At 42.8% G+C, this 23,542-nt stretch overlaps 1 protein-coding gene, 1 long non-coding RNA gene and 1 pseudogene across 26 annotated transcripts in view; 2 read left to right on the top strand and 1 right to left on the bottom strand.

Annotated features, from left to right (window-relative positions):
* Positions 1 to 4,862, top strand: part of WDR31 (WD repeat domain 31) — a 29,162-nt gene extending 24,300 nt beyond the window's left edge. For all 24 annotated transcript variants that reach the window (XR_015132159.1, XR_015132185.1, XR_015132171.1 and 21 more), the window contains one exon: positions 4,338 to 4,862. Coding sequence is in view for 11 of the 24 variants with exons in the window: in XM_086316057.1 (XP_086172183.1) it covers positions 4,338 to 4,445 (108 nt within the window). In the remaining 13 variants the exon portion in view is untranslated. The remainder of the gene's footprint in view (positions 1 to 4,337) is intronic.
* A 900-nt stretch (positions 4,863 to 5,762) lies between these two features.
* Positions 5,763 to 7,302, bottom strand: LOC147367834 (uncharacterized). Its single transcript, XR_015132186.1, has 2 exons — positions 7,069 to 7,302; positions 5,763 to 5,945 (listed from the first exon to the last, which is right to left on the bottom strand). It is a non-coding gene; the product is annotated as an uncharacterized LOC147367834 (long non-coding RNA).
* A 4,368-nt stretch (positions 7,303 to 11,670) lies between these two features.
* LOC147367833 (cyclin-dependent kinase 4 pseudogene) lies at positions 11,671 to 15,298 on the top strand (annotated as a pseudogene). Its single transcript, XR_015132157.1, has one exon. The product of XR_015132157.1 is annotated as a cyclin-dependent kinase 4 pseudogene (transcript).
* The last annotated feature ends 8,244 nt before the right edge of the window (positions 15,299 to 23,542 follow it).

The raw sequence follows: 23,542 nt of genomic DNA, 5'->3' as shown, positions 1-23,542 counted from the left end.
CCATCTGTCTGGGTGGTCCCCAGGAGATCGGTCCCGAGCCTGGTGCTCACAAGCCTGCTTTCCTCCAGGGAAAGTAGACTCACTCCTGCCTCCAGGCAAGCCCACACATAAGGCAGCTGAGGCCTAGAAAGTCCCTTTCTGATGAGTCCCAAAGAGTCCTCTCTGGCCCCTGCCTGACCCTGATACCTGTCCCTGACAGCCATCTTCCATGTCCCCCTCTTGCTCCTCTTTGGGGCCAGCTCCTCCATGCTGTCTCCACCACCGGAGAGGAGCATCTTAAGCTGATGCAAAGCATCAGAACCATGTTGGACTCTCCATTTCCCCATTCAACTGGATGATCTTGGGAAAGTTAAAAAACCTCAATTTCCTCACTTAGAAGATGGAGCTCATAACCCTACTTTCCTCACAGGGCTGTTCTGAGAATTGGACCATGTTAAATGCCAAGCAAGCTGCTGGATGCTCACAGTTGGCAGCCCCAGCTCCTCACTGCCCTCTTTGCCCAGACTAAATGCTGTCCTTCCCATGTGACACATTCACCACTCCTTCACCCATTCTCCTTAGATGGTGATTTCTAACCCTTCAGTCATTGTTCAGCTTCCCTGTGATCCCTTAAGTTACAGATTTTTGAGCCCTAGAAGGACATGGTGAGAGAGGAAGAGGCCTCACTGAGCACCATATGGCTGAACACGCATATTCCCACTGTGGTTCTGCTAGTCCCCTGTCACAGATGAGAAAACTGAGGCCTGGGGACATGCAGTCCTCTGCCCGAGGTTACACACGTGGGGAGGAGCCCTTTGCCTCACCCCTTAGCCTCTGCATGATGTCACAAAGTCCACTTTAGAAATTCTTAGACCGTGACATTGTTTGTATCTTTTCTAGACCAGTTATCAACTTTTTGGCTCCAAGGAGATCCTCCTGACAAGGGGCCTGGGAGTAGTAGACAGGTGTCTCCGGGAAAGTCCTGCTGCTGCTGCTGCTGCTAAGTCGCTTCAGCCGTGTCCCACTCTGTGCGACCCCATAGATGGCAGCCCACCAGGCTCCCCCGTTCCTGGGATTCTCCAGGCAAGAGTCCTGGAGTGGGGTGCCATTGCCTTCTCCGGGGAAAGTCCTAGCGAGTCTTAAACTAGTGGTGCTACAGCTGAGCCTTTTTTTCCAGGAAGAAGACAGGGTCTAAGGGAGTGGGTTGGGAGGGGGTCTCAGGGAAGACGGATTGGAGGGAATGTATGTGAGAAAATTCGGAGAAGGCAATGGCACGCCACTCCAGTACTCTTGCCTGGAAAATCCCATGGATGGAGAACCCTGGTAGGCTGCAGTCTGTGGGGTCGCACAGAGTCGGACACGACTGAAGCGACTTAGCAGCAGCAGTAGCAGCGTGTGAGAAAATTAAAGGGCTCTGACGAGCCCAGTTCTATTACCAATTAAATCATTTCCCTACACTCTACACCTGCTTGATGTAAAAATTCCTCATCTGTGCATTTTAAGTAGAAAATAGACTCATAAATGCACGTTTTTATAGGATATTTCAGTCTTATATGCCCTAATGCATTCATTTGTTCATGGAACATCTCATTTTAGAGTCTATTCCTCTAAAATCACATAAGGGAACCTTCCAAAGACAGTTGACTTTTTTTTTCTTTTTTGGCCGTGCAGCACACATGGCATTCGGGATCTTAGTTCCCTCACCAGGGATCAAACCCATGCCCCTGCAGTTGAACTGTGGAGTCTTAACCACTGGACCGCCAGAAAAGTCCAGCCTTTTTCTATAAAAGTATTTAAGCCCTTGGAATCTGGCTAATTATATTGCAAATTTTTAAAAATTCATATATTTACTTATATAAGTTGAAAATATTTATATATTAATATTTAAGGGAAATGCATAGTGATTATTTATGACCTTTTAAAAATATTTATTTGTTTTTTTTGGTGGCTTAAACTATCTTATGAGGACCTTTATTTTTTCTAAAAGGTTAAAAATAACCTGGAAAAGGGTGTTTTCTTTAAAATAGCAGCATTTCTACCTGCAAGTATTGTGATGCAGTGAACATCTTTGGTATCCTCACAGTATCGAACAAGTCCTGATTATCACTGACTTCCTGAACAATGATTATTAAAGAAGGTTCCTGAAGAATTCTGAGTGTTCAGTCACCAAAACAGAAATAATATCTGATCTTTCAGGACAGCAGCAGAAATGTGCCTTCAGATGTGTGTTTTCAACATTGGTATTGAGATTGTTTTCAGTCTATAAGGACCTTTGTTTTGACACAGGGATTGCAAGTATAGAACTCAAGAATAGGGGACTATAGAACTCCCCTTCCCTTCTGGCCTTCAGTCTTTCCCAGCATCAGGGCCTTTTCAGATGAGTCAGTTCTTCACATCAGGTGGCCAAAGCACTGCAGTTTCAGCTTCAGCATCAGTCCTTCCAATGAATATTCAGGAATTATTTCCTTTAGGATGGACTGATTCGATCTCCTTGCTCTCCAAGAGACTCTCAAGAATCTTTTCCAACACTGCAGTCCAAAAGCATCAATTTTTCTGCTCTCAGCTTTCTTTATAGTCCAACTCTCAAATCCATAAATGACTACTGGAAAAACCATAGCTTTGACTAGATGGACCTTTGTTGGCAAAGTAACGTCTCTGCTTTTTAATATGCTGTCTAAATTGGTCATAACTTCTTCCAAGGAGCAAGCGTCTTTTAATTTCATGGCTGCAGTCACCATCTGCAGTGATTTTGGAGCCCAAAAAATAAAGTCTGTCACTGTTTCTACTGTTTCCCCATCTATTTTCCATGAAGTGATGGGACCAGATGCCATGATCTTCGTTTTCTGAATGTTGAGTTTTAAGCCAACTTTTTCATTCTCCTCTTTCACTTTCATCAAGAGGCTCTTTAATTCTTTGCTTTCTTCCCTAAGTGTTATGTCATCTGTGTATCTGAGGTTATTGATATTTCTCCCGGCAATCTTGATTCCAGCTTGTGCTTCATTCAGCCCAGCATTTCTCATGATGTACTCTGCATATAAGTTAAATAAACAGGATGACAGTATACAGCCTTGACGTACTCCTTTCCCTATTTGGAACTAATCTGTTGTTCCATGTCCAGTTCTAACTGTTGCTTCCTGACCTGCATACAGATTTCTCAGGAGGCAGGTCAGGTGGTGTGGTATTCCCATCTCTTTAAGAATTTTCCAGTTTGTTGTGATCCACACACTTAAAGGCTTTGGCATAGTCAATAAAGCAGAAGTACATGTTTTTCTGGAACTCTCTTGCTTTTCTTATGATCCAGCAGATGTTGGCAATTTGATCTCTGGTTCCTCTGCCTTTTCTAAATCCAGCTTGAACATCTGGAAGTTCATGGTTCACATACTGTTGAAGCCTGGCTTGGAGAATTTTGAGCATTACTTTACTAGTGCTTGAGATGAGTGCAATTATGCGGTAGTTTGAGCATTCTTTGGCATTGCGTTTCTTTGGGATTGGAATGAAAACTGACCTTTTCCAGTCCTGTGGCCACTGCTGAGTTTTCCAAATTTGCTGGCATATTGAGTGCAGCACTTTCACAGCATCATCTTTTAGGATTTGAAATAACTGGAATTCCATTACCTCCACTTGACTTTGCATTGCAGGATGTCTGACTCTAGTCCAGTAATCATTCCATCATGGTTATCTGAGGCATGAAGATCTTTTTTGTATAGTTCTTCTGTGTATTCTTGCTACCTCTTCTTAATATCTTCTGCTTCTGTTAGGTCCATACTATTTCTATCCTTTATTGTGCCCATCTTTGCATGAAAAGTTCCCTTGGTATCTCTGATTTTCTTGAGGAGATCTCTAGTCTTTCCCATTCTGTTGTTTTCCTCTATTTCTTTGCACTGATCTAAGGAAGGCTTTCTTGTCTCTCCTTGATATTCTTTGGAACTCTTCATTCAAATGGGTATATCTTTCCTTTTCTCCTTTGCCTTTCACTTCTCTTCTTTTCATAGCTATTTGTAAGGCCTCCTCAGACAACCATTTGCCTTTTTCATTTCTTTTCCTCGAGGATGGTCTTGATCCCTGCCTCCGTACAATGTCACGAACCTCCGTCCGTAGTTCTTCAGGCACTCTGTCCATTTGATCTAATCCCTTGAATCTATTTGTCACTTCTGTATAATCAAAAGGGATTTGATTTAGGTCATACTTGAATGGTCTAGTGGTTTTCCCTACCTTCAATTTAAGTCTGAATTTGGCAATACTATTCTGAATCTGGCAATAATGGTAATCTATTATCATTATCAATGGTAGTCTATTGATGGTCTGTTTTTTCCTTGTATCTACAATGGCCTTTGACTTGGCTGACCGACGGAATGCAGAGGAACAAATGCTATGCAAGTCTGAGGTTCAGCCTTAGAGCTTGCAGCTTCACTTTTACCCTCTTGGAACCCTCTTGTTGCTCCGAGGCCTCCACACTGGAGAGGTAACGGAGGCCCTGTGGGAAAGAAGCCAGAACCACTACACAGACGAACAAGGTCTCCTTGGACCTTCCAGCCCTGCCAGACCCACAGCCGAATGCAGCCACTGATGACATCAGAAGAGAAACTGGACAACCAGCCACTCAGTCATGAAGAACAACCAGTTGTTTAAAGACTCTAAGTTTGGGAACAGTTTGTTATGTAGCAGTAGAGCTAAGTGAAACAGTTTGTGTTCTAATCTTGAGCCAAGTTCCTTTGTTTCAACATGTTTGTAAGATAGATTCATATTGTTGGATAATCTTGTATTGTGTGACAATATTATAATTTATCCACTTAACTACTGATGGGCATATGGGAAGTTTCTAGTTTGGGATGCTTATAAATAGTGCTGCTATGAACATTCTATTAATAAGTCATGTGATGAAATCTGCCTGCATTTGTGTTCACTGTATAAGCAGGGGAGGCCTTTCTGAGCCACAGTGTATCTTACATGATCAGCTTTAGTAGATACCACCTCTTTTTCCAAAAAGTTTGTCCCAGTTCACATTCCCACCAGCTGTAAGACATTTAGCAGAGTTTCCGTTCCATATCCGTGCTAACACTTGGTGCTCTTAACCTTTCCTTAAAACTCTCAGCTTTAAAGATGAGTGCAGGGACTTACTGGTGGTCCAGTGGCTAAGACCGCACTCCCAATGCAGGTTTGATTCCTGATGAGGAAACTAGATCCCACATGCCACAACTAAGACTCAAAATATAAATAAGTAAATGGGTGTGTAAATGAAGACCGCAGTAGGGAGGTGTCAGCTCTGTGAGCCAACATTAGAAAGAAGCTGGACCAACTGGTTTTGATTCTACCATTCTTCCTGACACGGCCAGTTAAGAGGCCAGAATTTAAAACAGATTCTTATATGCTCTATACTTTACAAACCACTTTCACAACCATAATTTCATCTGAGTCTCCTAATAAAATAACCCTGGTATCAACTAGCACTGCATATCTAGGTGCTGAACTCAGTCCATCCAGAAATATTCCTTTAGAAACTGGCCACCTTAATATGACTGATAACCTTGCTGACATTTAAAATGAGGCTGCATGGAACATTGTCCATGATTCACCCTAAGTGCAAAACACAGGTGACAAAACAGCCCCATACGGCCTCGTCCTATTTTGGTAAAACATATCTGCATGTATGTCTGTACTCATACATGAAGGTCTGGAAGAAATAGAGCAAAAATGTTAACAGTGTTATCTCTGAGTATTGAGCTTCAAGATGAATTTATTTTCTACTTTATGCCTGTATTTTTTTTATAATGAGGATGAATTAGTTTCATTTTAAAAATTTAATTATTTTTGAAGTCAATAACACATTTATATAGTCATAATCAAGAGTACAAGAAGTTACACAGCAGTCTCCTCTTCATCCACGTCTACCTTCCATCTGGCTGCCTCAAGAAGTAACCAGTGTTCCAGCATCTGCAGAACCCTTCCAGAGACGTTTCATGCATACACTACAAGCAAACACATAAATTTAATTCTTCTGACACTTTTATGATAAAAAAAAGACTTTTCATTTTGAAGAAAACGTTGTAGAACGTGTTGTGATGTGGAAGGATAAGTAGAAAGACTACACAACGGTGCATAGAGTAGACATTTTATAATGGTAGTGCTGTGGTTGCTAAGTCGTGTCTGACTCTTGTGACCCATGAACTGTGGCCTGCCAGGCCCCTCTGTCCATGGGTTTGTGTTTCTCCAGGCAAGAATACTGGAGTGGGTTGCCACTTCTCCAGGGGATCTTCCTGACCCAGGAATCAAACCTGGGTCTTCTGCATTGCAGGCAGGTTCTTTACCAACTGAGCTACAAGGTAAGCACCTATTTTATAATAATTTATGAAAAAAATTATATATGTAAAATACTAAAAGGCTATATACCCAAATGTCTTTGTGGTCACTTCTGTGTGTAGGATTGTGGGGTGTGGCCTGGGTTTAGGGTGTGGACCCCAGCACCACAATGCCTGGTTCGGATCCCAGTCAGCCTCCTCTTAGCCTCACGGACCTGGGGCCAGGGACCTACCTGTGTCTCCGTGCCATCACCTGTGAAATGGAGATTATATGATGGTAATACCTGCTCACAGAGTGTCATCAGAAATGTCACAGGTTCAGGTAGAGCCCCTCAAATAGTGCCTAGCATCGCTCCTGAGTATCATATTATTATTCATCTGAGTCACCTAATTTTTCCGTATTGGACATGTATTACAATAAAAGTTAAAGAGTAAATTCCCATGAGAGAAGGGAAACAGATGTAGAGGCAAGCGCCGATGAGAAAGTGCCACAGAAAAGCGTGCAGACCACGAGGCCCTGTGGACCCACCAAGGAGGGTGGGGCCCGGCTTCCTGATTTTGACTAACAGCCCCGTGAGAGGGTCCCTTTGCCTGGTGCTGCCCGCTGAGCACTCCAAGAGCAGAGATGGACTTTGGCCATCTCTCTCTGGGCATTCAGAGAAGGCTTTTGAGACCTTCCTGGAAACTCCCCTGTCCCTTCCTTATATAAACAACCTCTTGCAACTCTGCCACTGTCTTCCTTCCTGGCAGGGGTCACGTGAGGAAAGATTTCAGAGTAAGTGTGAGGTCTTACCTGGCTGTGCCTGGCCCAACTCATACCAAGGAGCTCCGGGGGACCATTACTGCCAGCCCAACGTGGCAGAAGGTCTGGGGGTTTGGAGAATGAGATGCTTCACAGCCCAGCTGGAGGAAGAACTGTCCGATTACAGTTTTGAGTTTCCAAATACAATCCAGGCAGCATGGGCAGGAGGCCTGTTGTCCTGTGTCTGCCTGGGGATAGAGCGGGGAGGGGAAAACAGATGAAGGGAGGGACTGAAAGCCCAGGGCTGGGAGCTGGAGGCCCTGCGGGTCCAGCCTCAGCTCGCACATTTCAAAAACTGATGTTAGCTGGGAAAGATTCTCAATTTCGTCAAAATCCAATCACTGCTTACAGAACTCCTCAAGTTGATCTGGGAATACAATGCCAGGTGTGACCTGCTTGGCGAGAGTAATTATGTGAACTACTTTATATTTGAAAGAATATCTAGATCTTGTGTAGTTCCTGCTAAGTCTGAGGTAAATGAAGGTTGGGAAATAGTGCAAATCAATGTTTCTAGATTTATTCAGCTGGTACACTTTAAAAATAAAATGGTGGTCCAGTGTTTAAGTCCTTGCCTTCCAATACAGGGGTTGCAGGTTCGATCCCTGGTTGGGGAGCTAACATCCCATTTGCATCACAGCCAAAAAGCCAAACCATCAAACAGAAGCAGTATTGGTCGGCTCTCTCTCGAGCCAACCCACTGTTCTAACAGCGTGTCCTACTCTAATGCTGTTCTCCTCTCATTCCACCTCACATCTGGAAATTCTTTTCCAACCCACACACAGACCACGACAAACCCTGCAAGCTGCATGGGGCAGCCAAAAATAAATAAAACAGAAGCAATATTGTAATAAATTCAATAAAGACTTTAAAATGGTCCACATTAAAAAAAATCCTTAAAAAAATAGAATAATAAAATAGTTCATAATCCTTATCCACGATTCTAAAATTCCCACACTCTGGAGACAAAGTGTGTTAGTTGCTCAGTCGTGTCCGACTCTGCAATCCCATGGAGCCCACCAGGCTCCTCTGTCCATGAAATTCTCCAGGCAAGAACACTGGAGTGGGTTGCCATTTCTTTCTCCAAAGGTTTTATTATTAAATTTGGTGCCAAAATTGGCCTGACCTGATGGTGCTTATTCTTTCAGCTTTCACTCTATAATAAATTGCAGAATATTAGTACATTTTATTACAGTGTGCTGCCTCAGATCTCACTAGTATATGGTCAGTGCATCATATTATGTTCCTAAAATATGAAAAATTCTGAATTCTAAAACACATTTGGCCCCAAGGGTTTTGCATAAGGATTGTGGCTTGTAAAACAGATTCCGATGCTACACAAAGGAGACACAGAGATGTCCATTCCCACGCTGAGGTTTACCCAGCCCTGCCTGACATCATCTTCTTGGTGTTAGGTCCATGGGAAGTCTTCAGGAATCTGAAGATGAATGTACTCAGGATGAGTCAAGGAGCATGTATTGGGGATATTTTTTCCTAAATTAGTCCTCCTCATACTCCAGTGTGTCTCTGAATTTCCCCGGGGATCTTGTAAAAATGCAAACTCTGACTTAGTAGGTCTGGAGTGGGCCTGAGCTTTGGCATTGCTCTCAATCTCCGGGTGAGGCCTCTGAGGCTGGGACTTTTCTAGGCTCCGGGCGGCCTAAGGCTGGGCGCCAGGTGACCCCCTACGGTGCCCACAGGGGGAGCTGCCCCTGCCCTTTTGGGGTGGGGTCTCACTCAGGCCTGATCACCGGACTGAACCTGCCTCGTCACCACCTTTACTCCCGCCTCCACTGTCCGTTTCCTGCCTTCTGCTGCCTCTTCCTCCCCACGTGGTTCATGCCACCTTCCGCCTCCACTCCAGATCTTGGCTGGGCTCCACCACGTCTCATGACTCTTCACTCACCCAGTTTCAACGGACTGCTTAGACAAGGTGCTTTTCCAGCTGACTGACCTCACTTCCCAAGCATGAACTAAGTTTGTTCAACTCTCAAATTCCTGAGATGCCTCACTATCTCTCCTGGGTATCTCCCCGGAAAATTTTCCACAGTGTGCAAAGTACTCCCTAGCCCCGACCACCCAGAGACACTGTGATAGCGCATTTGCTCACTAGACAAGAAGTGACCCGGGAAAGGGCCGTGGTTAGACGAGGTGTTTTATGCTTGCAATGCCCTGATTTCTTACACACCCACCTTCCTTTCTCCTTAAGTTCTGGATTCCCTGGTTGCAGAAAACTCAGACTTAATTATTTTCCAAGTGAATTCCCCTACTCCAGAAGTGAAACCATTAGGGGGCTCTGCTCCAGTCCTTTATGTCTCAGAACAGAAAGAATTCAGCAAGAGGCAAAGTAATTGATAAAAAGTGATTTATTAGAATAGGACTCTTATGAGGCTTACAATTGATTGGTGAGAGGGTGCCGCCTCAAGAACTCCATGGCTTATGTTTTTATAATCAAAGGAAATGTGGGGAGGGGAAAAAGACCGATTTCTTTCTTATTCTTCAATAGATGTCACACTTCCATCATCAACTCCTCCTCCAGGTTGGGTAGGGGAATTTTCTTGTCCCTACATGGTCAAGCTGGCACTATGGAAAAATTACTTCAGGTCTCAGTACAATGAAGGTCTTTCACTTTGAACTGTCACCTTTCCGTAAATCGTTTTTTATGTGTGCAAAGAGCGTGTCCTAGGAGTCATTAACTTCCTGAGCTCACTGGGCGAGATGTGGGTCTCATGCCACCATTGTATTGTTTCGGCCATGCTTCTGCTTCATGGTTTCTGTTGCTACGCAAGCCTACTTGATTTTACAATTAATCAAATCTGATTGCTTAAGTGATCATTAACTTACTGCTGCTGCTAAGTCGCTTCAGATCAGATCAGATCAGATCAGTCGCTCAGTCGTGTCCGACTCTTTGCGACCCCATGAGTCGCAGCACGCCAGGCCTCCCTGTCCATCACCAACTCCCGGAGTTCACTGAGAGTCACGTCCATCGAGTCAGTGATGCCATCCAGCCATCTCATCCTCTGTCGTCCCCTTCTCCTGCCCCCAATCCCTCCCAGCATCAAAGTCTTTTCCAATGAGTCAACTCTTCGCATGAGGTGGCCAAAGTACTGGAGTTTCAGCTTTAGCATCATTCCTTCCAAAGAAATCCCAGGGCTGATCTCCTTCAGAATGGACTGGTTGGATCTCCTTGCAGTCCAAGGGACTCTCAAGAGTCTTCTCCAACATCACAGTTCAAAAGCATCAATTCTTCGGCGCTCAGCCTTCTTCACAGTCCAACTCTCACATCCGTACATGACCACAGGAAAAACCATAGCCTTGACTAGACGAACCTTTGTTGGCAAAGTAATGTCTCTGCTTTTGAATATGCTATTGTATTGGTCATAACTTTCCTTCCAAGGAGTAAGCGTCTTTTAATTTCATGGCTGCAGTCACCATCTGTAGTGATTTTGGAGCCCAGAAAAATAAAGTCTGACAATGTTTCCACTGTTTCCCCATCTATTTCCCATGAAGTGGTGGGACCGGATGCCATGATCTTCGTTTTCTGAATGTTGAGCTTTAAGCCAACTTTTTCACTTTCCACTTTCACTTTCATCAAGAGGCTTTTGAGTTCCTCTTCACTTTCTGCCATAAGGGTGGTGTCATCTGCATATCTGAGGTTATTGATATTTCTCCTGGCAATCTTGATTCCAGCTTGTGTTTCTTCCAGCCCAGCGTTTCTCATGATGTACTCTGCATATAAGTTAAATAAACAGGGTGACAATATATAGCCTTGATGAACTCCATTTCCTATTTGGAACCAGTCTGTTGTTCCATGTCCAGTTCTAACTGTTGCTTCCTGACCTGCATACAAATTTCTCAAGAGGCAGATCAGGTGGTCTGGTATTCCCATCTCTTTCAGAATTTTCCACAGTTTATTGTGATCCACACAGTCAAAGGCTTTGGCATAGTCAATAAAGCAGAAATAGATGTTTTTCTGGAACTCTCTTGCTTTTTCTATGATCCAGCGGATGTTGGCAATTTGATCTCCGGTTCCAAGTCGCTTCAGTAGTGTCCAACTCTGTGCGACCCCATAGACGGCAGCCCACCAGGTTCCCCCGTCCCTGGGATTCTCCAGGCAAGAACTGGAGTGGGTATAGTCCCCCAAAGTCCCTTAAAATTCCCTCTCTATTTATGATCCCCTAATGAAATTTCTGGGCTACCTATTTGATTATCCTACTTTGTCCCTATCAAAAGTAATACATATTTATTAATAAAAGTTAAAAAAAAATATAGATAAGAAAATGACAATACCAGTAAGCCTAGCATGCAGAGATAACCATTGTGACATTTTGTCTCATGGCCTTCAGCCTTTACAAGTTTTGTTTTACAAAATCTGACTCACACATACAATATTTTGTAAACTGCTTTGCCCCCTCCATTTATAGTATATTGTGATCATTTTCACAAGTCAATAAAAATTCTTTCACAATATCATTTTAAATGATTGTATAGTTTTCCACTTAACTGATGTGCTAAAGTTGGCTCTATTTTAAAAAAAATTAATTTGTAGTTAAAACTGCAACGAACATCCTCACTTAACCAAAAGATATAGGTATATTCTGATTGTGACTGATTCTGATGTGTGTGTAGTTCTCACACCAGCTGGGTGTACAGTTCAACTCTGTTCTGACACTACCTGGCTGGAGAAAGCATCAGATCCCACAGCTTATAGGTTCAGTGTCACGAGACTGCCTCCCCCCACACACGCTTCAGCTGTCAATCGAAAGCCCATGTAGTTCCTCGTGCTTCTGACCAATTGGCTATAGTCAGAGGTTCCCATGAGCACATCCTTGGGTTTGATTAGTTTGCTAGAGCAACTCACAGGACTGAGCAATATTTGCTTCCATTTACCTTATATAGGTAATTATAAGGTAGCATATTATAGAGGATATTATGAAGGATATAGATGAGCATATGTATGTCTAGTCAAAGCTATGGTTTTTTCAGTAGTCATGTACAGATGTGAGAATTGGACCATAAAGAAGGCTGAGGCCAAAGAATTGATGCTTTCGAACTTTGGTGCTGGAGAAGACCCTTGAGAGTCCCTTGGACAGCAAGCAGATCTAACCACTCAATCCTAAAGGAAATCAACCCTGAATATTCATTGAAAGGACTGACTGATGCTGAAGCTGCAGCTCCAATACTTTGGCCACCTGATGCAAAAAGCCAACTCATTGGAAAAGACCTTCATGCTGGGAAAGATTGAGGGGAAGAGGAGAAGGAGGGTGACAGAGGATGAGATGGTTGGATGGCATCACCGACTCAACAAACATAAATTCAAGCAAACTCTGGGAGATAGTGAAGGACAGGGAAACCTGGCATTCTACAGTCCATTTATTTAGTCACAAAGATACAACTTAGCGACTGAACAACAACAGATGAACAGCCAGATGGAGGAGATGTGTAGGGCAAGGTATGAGGGAAGGGCTGTGGAACTCACATACCCTCTCAAAGCACACCATCCTCCTAGCACTTCATCAGTCCAGAAGCTCTCTGAACTCTATCCTTTTGGATTTTTATGAGGCCCCATTACACAGCCATGATTAATTAAATCATTGGCCATTGGTGAGGGAGCTTAATCTCTAGCTCCTTTCCCCTCCCAGGAGGTGGAGGGTTAAAGTTAGGGTTGTAAGGACCAGACTGAAAACTCAGACACAAAATCATAAGGTTGATTCCCTTGGCAATCAGCCCCCATTCTTAGGTTATCTGGCGGTATTTTGAAAGTTACCTCATTAACATAACAAAGACACCTTTATTGTTTTCAATCACTTAGGACATTCCAAGGGTTTTAGGAATCTGCACCAGGAACAGAATAAAGGCCAAATTCTTACTATAAATCACAGTATCACATGTATCTTTTGGATACTTGCAGGAAATTATATTATTATGTCAAATTGTATAAACTTCATGGTGTGCAAGAGTTGCCAAACCGGAAAGCATGGCTTCCAAACTTTCAAATACAAACCAGGTCTTCTGGGCTTAATCAGTGTTTTGAATTCTCACTAAACTTAGTTAACCAGAAATGAAAAGTAGGGCATTCCAGGGCTGAAAGGGAATTCCAGGCCACCAGGTCAAGCGGTGAGACATCCCTCTGTTTCCTGATCAGACAGAGGAAAAACGCTTCCCGAAGAACACAACTATTTTTCAGGCAATTCTAGGCTTATTTAAATCCTGCAATTATTTTGGCATTTATTTTTCCATCCAATGTTTATATATTTAAAATGAAGGGATTAGGGGGAATTCTCTGGGGTCCAATGGTTAGGACTCCAAGCTTCCACTGCAGGGGGCCCAGGTTCTATCCCTGGCGAGGGAACTAAGATCCTGCATGCCTTGCTGCTGCTGCTGCTAAGTCGCTTCAGTCATGTCTGACTCTGTGCGACCCCATAGACGGCAGCCCAACAGGCTCCCCCGTCTCTGGGATTCTCCGGGCAAGAATACTGGAGTGGGTGGCCATTTCCTTCTCCAATGCATGAAAGTGAGAAGTGAAAGTGAAGTCGCTCAGTCGTGTCCGACTCTTAGCGACCCCGTGGACTGTAGCCTACCAGGCTCCTCCATCCATGGGATTTTCCAGGCAAGAGTACTGGAGTGGGGTGCCATTGCTTTCTCCGCCTGCATGCCTTGAGGCACAGCCAAAAACAAAGACAAAGGGGTTAGATCATTGAGGGAATGGCTGGGCAGCTGGTCACTTGGTGAGGGTGGTGGTAAAGGGGACGGCTTTAGTTGGCCTGTGTCTATAGTAGACCCATGGGGTGATAGTTGATCCCCAATTGCAAGGAGATCAAGCCAGTCAATCCTAAAGGAAATTAGTCCTGAATATTCACTGAAAGACTAATGCTAAAGTTGAAACTCCAATACTTTGGCCACCTGATGTGAAGAACTGACTCATTGGAAAAGACCCTGATGCTGGGTAAGATTGAAGGCAGGAGGAGAAGGGGACAACAGAGGATGAGATGGTTGGATGGCATCACCTACTCCATGGACATGAGTTTGAGAAAGCTCCAGGAGCTGATGATGGACAGAAAAGCCTGGCAAGCTACAGTCCACGGGGTCAAAAAGAGTTGGACATGACTGAGTGACTGAACTGAACAGAACTGAGCATCCAACTGCTTACCCAGGACAGAGCTCAAGTGTATGGCACCGCAGGAACTGACTTCAGGGCCCTGATAACAGGCTGCCCCTGTACCTCTCAACATGGGGCAGGGCTCTCCTCTGGTTTGAGAATGGCTACCCTTCAAAATGAGCCAGTCGCTGAGATTAGTGTTGGTGCCCATGGGATGGAGTACAAGGCCCATGATCACCGCAGTGGCCACTCTGCAGCCCTCAAGAGCATATGAGTGCCCTGGAGGGGGCCTACTGGACACCTGTGCCACAGCCTGAACTGATCGGGAGACCAAAGTGATCCTGGTGTGTGAATATGTGGATCAAGACCTGTGGTCCAGGACAAGGCACCCCCACCAGGCTTACCCGTGGAGACCATCAAGGGTCTGAGGCACCAGTTTCTAAGAGGCTTAGATTTCCTTCATGCCCACTTTTTCATTCACCAAGACCTGAAGCAGAGAACATTCAAGTGACAAGTGGTGGAACAGTCAAGCTGCCTGACTTTGGCCTGGCCAGAATCTGCAGCTTCCAGCTGGCACTTACATCTATACTTGTTATAGTCTGGTACCCTGAACTCCAGAAGTTCTTTTACTGCCTACGTATTCAACACCTGTGGACATGGGGAACGTTGGCCGTATCTCCGCAGAGATGTTTCCTCAAAGGCCTCTCTTTTGCAGAACCTCTGAAGCTGACCAGTTAGGTAAAATCTTTGAGGATGACAGGCCCTGAGAAGTGTCTCTGCCCCATGGAGCCCTTTCCCCCAGGGGGCCTGGAGCCCCTAGTTGCTGGTACCCGAGGCTGAGGAGTCTGGAGCACAGCTACTCCAGAGATGCTAGAGATGCTGACTTTTAACCCACACCAGCGAATCTCTGACTTCGAGTCCAGAGGCACTCTTATCTACACAGTGACCCAGGGTGAGCAATGGGAATGGTTGCATCAGAACCAAGAGAGGAGATACTGACATTTCCCTTCCTTCAAATCCTAGAGTGTGACCTCTGCCTCGGTCTCTCAGGCTTCAAAGACTGGAGACTGGAGACTTCCTCCAGTTTTTAATAGAGACTATTTTGCTGCCTTAATGACATCCCCCTCCAACCCCTCCTTTTTTTTTTTTTTTTTAAACATTTAACCTAATTTTATTCATGCTTGCCTTGGGATAGAGAATAGATCTTTCAGTAAAAACGTATGGTAAAAATAAAATATGTCTTACCGTGTACAACTTTTAAACTACAGTAATGATGTACCTTAATTACTTCCAGGCATACAAGTCTAACAGTACAGTTTTTTTTGTTTTGTTTTGTTTTTTAATAGACACAATTAAGGAACATTTTGTAATAAAGTACTAATCATTCTTAATTTTTCTTTGCAGATAGATCAAGCATCTCCAAAATACAAATTCCTATACACAGTGAAACTTAAAAGCTCAACATTCAGAAAACTAAGATCATGGCATCTGGTCCCATCACTTCATGGCAAATAGATGGGGAAACAGTGGAAAGAGTGACCGGCTTTATATTTGGGGCTCCAAAATCACTGCAGATGGTGACAGCAGCCATGAAATTAAAAGACCTTTGCTCCTTGGAAGAAAAGTTATGACCAACCTAGACAGCATATTAAAAAGCAAAAACATTACTTTATCAACAAAGGTCTGTGTACTCAAAGCTATGGTTTTTCCAATGGTCATGCATGGATGTGAGAGTTGGACTATAAAGAAAGCTGAGTGCTGAATAATTGATGCTTTTGAACTGTGGTGTTGGAAAAGACTCTTGAGAGTCCCTTGGACAGCAAGGAGATTCAACCAGTCCATCCTAAAGGAAATCGGTCCTGAATATTCATTGAAAGGACTGATGCTGAAGCTGAAACTCCAGTATTTTGGCCACCTGATGCAAAGAACTGACTAGAAAAGACACTGATGCTGGGAAAGATTGAAGTCAGGAGGAGAAGGGGACAACAGAGGATGAGATGGTTGGATGGCATCACCGACTCAATGCACACTGAGTTTGAGTACACTCTGGGAGCTAGTGATGCACATGGAGGCCTGGCATGTGGCAGTCCATGGGGTCGCAAAGAGTTGGACACAACTGAGTGACTGAACTGAACTGAACTGATACACAGTGAGTGCTTTACTTAAGACTAATGATGCTAAAGCTGAAACTCCAGTACTTTGGCCACCTCATGTGAAGAGTTGACTCATTGGAAAAGACTCTGATGCTGGGAGGGATTGGGGGCAGGAGGAGAAGGGGACGACAGAGGATGAGATGGCTGGATGGCATCACTGACTCAATGGACATGAGTCTGGGTGAACTCTGGGAGTTGGTGATGGACAGGGAGGCCTGGCATGCTGCAATTCATGGGGTCGAAAAGAGTCGGACATGAGAGTGACTGAACTGAACTGAACTGAACAGAAGATATACTGAATTGCTAAAAAAAATAAGATGTGATATAGTAACACTTGACTATAAAGAATGCATACCAGAACATTTTTAAATGGTGAGTGAAACTTATTAAGAATAGTTTACTACAATAAATGCTGGCTAAATAGAACCACCTCTCCTTTTGAGGCTTATCCTTCTGCCACCGTGTGTCCTTACACCAAGGGGGTGTCCCTTGTTCTCTCCTTCACTATACCTTGATATTTGGATCCTTTTTTATACAGGAAAAACAAAACAAAGAAAAAAAAAAAAAAGGAATGGTTAAGTAATTTCTGGTACAGTCATTCAATGAAATCCAGCACAGCCATTAAAAAGCTGAAGGGGCTTCCCTTTGGCTCAGTGGTAAGGAATGTCTCCTGCCTCTGTGGGAGACACAGGTTCGATCCCTGGTCTGGGCAGATCCCACATACCACAGAGCAACTAAGCCTGAGCGCCCCAACTGACACCCAAGTGCCCTGGAGCCTGTGCTCTGCGACGAGAAGCCAGTGCAATGAGAAGCCTGCACACCACAACTGAAGAGTGACCCCTGCTTGCCATGACCAGAGAAAAGCCCATGCAGCAAAGACTCAACGCAACCAATACATAAATAAATAAAATACAGAATGATATCTCACATACATTATTAAACGAAAAAAGCAAGATGTAGAAACGTGTACCATAAGCACATTTGTGTAAAAGGGAGGAAAAGAAATACATAGACATTCTTTTTTTTTTTTTATTTTTTTATTTTTATTTTTATTTTTTTTTTATTTTTAAAAAAAAAATCACATGCTCCCCATCCTGAACCCTCCTCCCTCCCAACCTCCCCATACCATCCCCCTGGGCCTTCCCAGCGCACCAGCCCCAAGCATCCAGCATCGTGCACTGAACCTGGACTGGCATCTCGTTTCATACATGACATTTCACATGTTTCAATGACATTCTCCCAAATCTTCCCACCCTCTCCCACAGAGTCCATAAGACTGTTCTATACATCAGTGTCTCTTTTGCTGTCTCGTACACAGGGTTATCGTTACCATCTTTCTAAATTCCATATACATGCGTTAGTATACTGTATTTATGTTTTTCCTTCTGGCTTACTTCACTCTGTATAATAGTCTCCAGTTTCATCCACCTCATTAGAACTGATTCAAATGTATTCTTTTTAATGGCTGAGTAATACTCCATTGTGTATATGTACCACAGCTTTCTTATCCATTCATCTCCTGATGGACATCTAGGTTGCTTCCATGTCCTGGCTATTATAAACAGTGCTGCGATGAACATTGGGGTACACGTGTCTCTTTCCCTTCTGGTTTCCTCAGTGTGTATGCCCAGCAGTGGGATTGCTGGATCATAAGGCAGTTCTATTTCCAGTTTTTTAAGGAATCTCCACACTGTTCTCCATAGTGGCTGTACTAGTTTGCATTCCCACCAACAGTGTAAGAGGGTTCCCTTTTCTCCACACCCTCTCCAGCATTTATTATTTGTAGACTTTTGGATCGCAGCCATTCTGACTGGTGTGAAATGGTACCTCATAGTGGTTTTGATTTGCATTTCTCTGATAAAGAGTGATGTTGAACATCTTTTCAAGTGTTTGTTAGCCATCTGTATGTCTTCTTTGGAGAAATGTCTATTTAGATCTTTGGCCCATTTTTTGATTGGGTCATTTATTTTTCTGGAGTTGAGCTGTAGGAGTTGCTTGTATATTTTTGAGATTAGTTGTTTGTCGGTTGCTTCATTTGCTATTATTTTCTCCCATTCTGAAGGCTGTCTTTTCACCTTGCTAATAGTTTCCTTTGATGTGCAGAAGCTTTTAAGTTTAATTAGGTCCCATTTGTTTATTTTTGCTTTTATTTCCAATATTCTGGGAGGTGGGTCATAGAGGATCCTGCTGTGATGTATGTCAGAGAGTGTTTTGCCTATGTTCTCCTCTAGGAGTTTTATAGTTTCTGGTCTTATGTTGAGATCTTTAATCCATTTTGAGTTTATTTTTGTATATGGTGTTAGAAAGTGTTCTAGTTTCATTCTTTTACAAGTGGTTGACCAGATTTCCCAGCACCACTTGTTAAAGAGATTGTCTTTAATCCACTGTATATTCTTGCCTCCTTTGTCAAAGATAAGGTGTCCATATGTGCGTGGATTTATCTCTGGGCTTTCTATTTTGTTCCATTGATCTATATTTCTGTCTTTGTGCCAGTACCATACTGTCTTGATAACTGTGGCTTTGTAGTAGAGCCTGAAGTCAGGTAGGTTGATTCCTCCAGTTCCATTTTTCTTTCTCAAGATCGCTTTGGCTATTCGAGGTTTTTTGTATTTCCATACAAATTGTGAAATTATTTGTTCTAGCTCTGTGAAGAATACTGTTGGTAGCTTGATAGGGATTGCATTGAATCTATAAATTGCTTTGGGTAGTATACTCATTTTCACTATATTGATTCTTCCAATCCATGAACATGGTATATTTCTCCATCTATTAGTGTCCTCTTTGATTTCTTTCACCAGTGTTTTATAGTTTTCTATATATAGGTCTTTAGTTTCTTTAGGTAGATATATTCCTAAGTATTTTATTCTCTTCGTTGCAATGGTGAATGGAATTGTTTCCTTAATTTCTCTTTCTGTTTTCTCATTATTAGTGTATAGGAATGCAAGGGATTTCTGTGTGTTGATTTTATATCCTGCAACTTTACTATAATCATTGATTAGTTCTAGTAATTTTCTGGTGGAGTCTTTAGGGTTTTCTATGTAGAGGATCATGTCATCTGCAAATAGTGAGAGTTTTACTTCTTCTTTTCCAATTTGGATTCCTTTTATTTCTTTTTCTGCTCTGATTGCTGTAGCCAAAACTTCCAAAACTATGTTGAATAGTAATGGTGAAAGTGGGCACCCTTGTCTTGTTCCTGACTTTAGAGGAAATGCTTTCAATTTTTCACCATTGAGGATAATGTTTGCTGTGGGTTTGTCATATATAGCTTTTATTATGTTGAGGTATGTTCCTTCTATTCCTGCTTTCTGGAGAGTTTTTAACATAAATGGGTGTTGAATTTTGTCAAAGGCTTTCTCTGCATCTATTGAGATAATCATATGGTTTTTGTTTTTCAATTTGTTAATGTGGTGTATTACATTGATTGATTTGCGGATATTGAAGAATCCTTGCATCCCTGGGATAAAGCCCACTTGGTCATGGTGTATGATCTTTTTAATGTGTTGTTGGATTCTGATTGCTAGAATTTTGTTTAGGATTTTTGCATCTATGTTCATCAGTGATATTGGCCTATAGTTTTCTTTTTTTGTGGCATCTTTGTCAGGTTTTGGTATTAGGGTGATGGTGGCCTCATAGAATGAGTTTGGAAGTTTACCTTCCTCTGCAATTTTCTGGAAGAGTTTGAGCAGGATAGGTGTTAGCTCTTCTCTAAATTTTTGGTAGAATTCAGCTGTGAAGCCGTCTGGACCTGGGCTTTTGTTTGCTGGAAGATTTTTGATTACAGTTTCAATTTCCATGCTTGTGATGGGTCTGTTAAGGTTTTCTATTTCTTCCTGGTCGAGTTTTGGAAAGTTGTACTTTTCTAAGAATTTGTCCATTTCTTCCTCGTTGTCCATTTTATTGGCATATAATTGTTGATAATAGTCTCTTATGATCCTTTGTATTTCTATGTTGTCTGTTGTGATCTCTCCACTGTCATTTCTAATTTTATTGATTTGATTTTTCTCCCTTTGTTTCTTGATGAGTCTGGCTAATGGTTTGTCAATTTTATTTATCCTTTCAAAGAACCAGCTTTTGGCTTTGTTGATTTTTGCTATGGTCTCTTTTGTTTCTTTTGCATTTATTTCTGCTCTAATTTTTAAGATTTCTTTCCTTCTACTAACCCTGGGGTTCTTCATTTCTTCCTTTTCTAGTTGTTTGAGGTGTAGAGTTAGGTTATTTATTTGACTTTTTTCTTGTTTCTTGAGGTGTGCCTGTATTGCTATGAACTTTCCCCTTAGGACTGCTTTTACTGTGTCCCACAGGTTTTGGGTTGTTGTGTTTTCATTTTCATTCGTTTCTATGCAAATTTTGATTTCTTTTTTGATTTCTTCTGTGATTTGTTTGTTATTCAGCAGCGTGTTGTTCAGCCTCCATATGTTGGAATTTTTAATAGTTTTTCTCCTGTAATTGAGATCTAATCTTACTGCATTGTGGTCAGAAAAGATGCTTGGAATGATTTCTATTTTTTTGAATTTACCAAGGCTAGCTTTATGGCCCAGGATGTGATCTATCCTGGAGAAGGTTCCATGTGCGCTTGAGAAAAAGGTGAAATTCATTGTTTTGGGATGAAATGTCCTATAGATATCAATTAGGTCTAACTGGTCTATTGTATCGTTTAAAGTTTGTGTTTCCTTATTAATTTTCTGTTTAGTTGATCTATCCATAGGTGTGAGTGGGGTATTAAAGTCTCCCACTATTATTGTGTTATTGTTAATTTCTCCTTTCATACTTGTTAGCATTTGTCTTACATACTGCGGTGCTCCCGTGTTGGGTGCATATATATTTATAATTGTTATATCTTCTTCTTGGATTGATCCTTTGATCATTATGTAGTGACCTTCTTTGTCTCTTTTCACAGCCTTTGTTTTAAAGTCTATTTTATCTGATATGAGTATTGCTACTCCTGCTTTCTTTTGGTCCCTATTTGCATGGAAAATCTTTTTCCAGCCCTTCACTTTCAGTCTGTATGTGTCCCCTGTTTTGAGGTGGGTCTCCTGTAGACAACATATGTAGGGGTCTTGTTTTTGTATCCATTCAGCCAGTCTTTGTCTTTTGGTTGGGGCATTCAACCCATTTACGTTTAAGGTAATTACTGATAAGTATGATCCCGTTGCCATTTACTTTATTGTTTGGGGTTCAAATTTATACACCATTTTTGTGTTTCCTGTCTAGAGAATATCCTTTAGTATTTGTTGTAGAGCTGGTTTGGTGGTGCAGAATTCTCTCAGCTTTTGCTTATCTGAGAAGCTTTTGATTTCTCCTTCATACTTGAATGAAATCCTTGCTGGGTACAATAATCTAGGCTGTAGGTTATTTTCTTTCATCATTTTAAGTATGTCTTGCCATTCCCTCCTGGCTTGAAGAGTTTCTATTGAAAGATCAGCTGTTATCCTTATGGGAATTCCCTTGTGTGTTATTTGTTGTTTTTCCCTTGCTGCTTTTAATATTTGTTCTTTGTGTTTGATCTTTGTTAATTTGAGTAATATGTGTCTTGGGGTGTTTCGCCTTGGGTTTATCCTGTTTGGGATTCTCTGGGTTTCTTGGACTTGGGTGATTATTTCCTTCCCCAGTTTAGGGAAGTTTTCAACTATTATCTCCTCAAGTATTTTCTCATGGTCTTTCTTTTTGTCTTCTTCTTCTGGAACCCCTATGATTCGAATGTTGTAGCGTTTAATATTGTCCTGGAGGTCTCTGAGATTGTCCTCATTTCTTTTAATTCGTTTTTCTTTTATTCTCTCTGATTCATTTATTTCTACCATTCTATCTTCTAATTCACTAATCCTATCTTCTGCCTCTGTTATTCTACTATTTGTTGCCTCCAGAGTGTTTTTAATTTCATTTATTGCATTATTCATTGTATATTGACTCTTTTTTATTTCTTCTAGGTCCTTGTTAAACCTTTCTTGCATCTTCTCAATCCTTGTCTCCAAGCTATTTATCTGTGATTCCATTTTAATTTCTAGATTTTGGATCAATTTCACTATCATTATTCGGAATTCTTTATCAGGTAGATTCCCTATCTCTTCCTCTTTTGTTTGGTTTGGTGGGCATTTATCCTGTTCCTTTATCTGCTGGCTATTCCTCTGTCTCTTCATCTTGTTTAAATTGCTGAGTATGGGGTGTCCTTTCTGTATTCTGGCAGTTTGTGGAGTTCTCTTTATTGTGGCTATTCCTCACTGTGTGTGGGTTTGTACAGGTGGCTTGTCAAGGTTTCCTGGTTAGGGAAGCTTGTGTCAGTGTTCTGATGGGTGGAACTGTATTTCTTCTCTTTGTTCAGTCGCGCTGTGGGGAGGGAGGGAGGGATGCTTCAAGCAAATAACACTGGCGTGCGCTCGCAGTGCCTCAGCCACACTGGGTCTGCCCCCGCTCACTGCGCGTGTAGCCTCCCTGCCCACACTGCTCGGGCTCTAGGTTGTTCCGCCGGGAACAATCCAAGGCTGGCCCTGGGTTGCATGTACCTCCCAGGTCCAAGCCGCTCAGGTTCAGGCACTCGGATAGTCCTCAGAGGCGCAGACTCAGTTGGGCCTGAGTATTGTGCTCTTCCCAGGTCCGAGCAGCTCAAGTGATGAGGTGTTTGGCGAGCGCCAATGCTGCGACTTATCGCCTCCCCGCCACTCGGTTATCTGGGCGCAAAACCGGCGCACCTTCTTAGGCAGATGTTAACCGTCCAGACCCCCAAGAAGTTTTAGTTAGCAAAGAAGCCTGCTTACAGTTTTATAGATAATGTCTCTCTGGGGCTGCGATTGCCCCCTTCCGGCTCTGGCTGCCTATCACCGGAGGGGGAAGGTCTGCAGCCGGCTATCTCTGTTCAATTCTTTGTTCCGTGCACGGGCCTGGCGGTCTTAGGTTGGGGCTGGCTTTTCGCGTAGTAGATATCCCACAGTCTGGTTTGTTAGCCCAAATTATTTCGCTCAGATAGTGCTCAGGGTATTCAGGCCAGATTCTTACTCTAAGCGATGCAGCCCGCGCTGCGCCTCCCTGCCCAGCCCCCGCTTGTTAATGGCGCCTGCAGGCGTCTGCGCTGCTTCTCCACTGGGGGAGTTACCGTAGGACTCGCAATCTTCGAGTTTTAATTGTTTATTTATTTTTTCTTCCTGTTACGTTGCCCTCTGTGCTTCCAAAGCTCGGCACAGATTCGGCAGTGAGAAGGTTTCCTAGTGTTTGGAAACTTCTCTCT

The sequence above is a fragment of the Bos grunniens genome, chromosome 8 (assembly GCF_055505025.1).
Source record: "Bos grunniens cultivar Pamir isolate PY7600 chromosome 8, Bosgru_T2T1.0, whole genome shotgun sequence".
NCBI lineage: Eukaryota > Metazoa > Chordata > Mammalia > Artiodactyla > Bovidae > Bos > Bos grunniens.
This window is presented reverse-complemented; position numbering and strand designations above follow the sequence as displayed.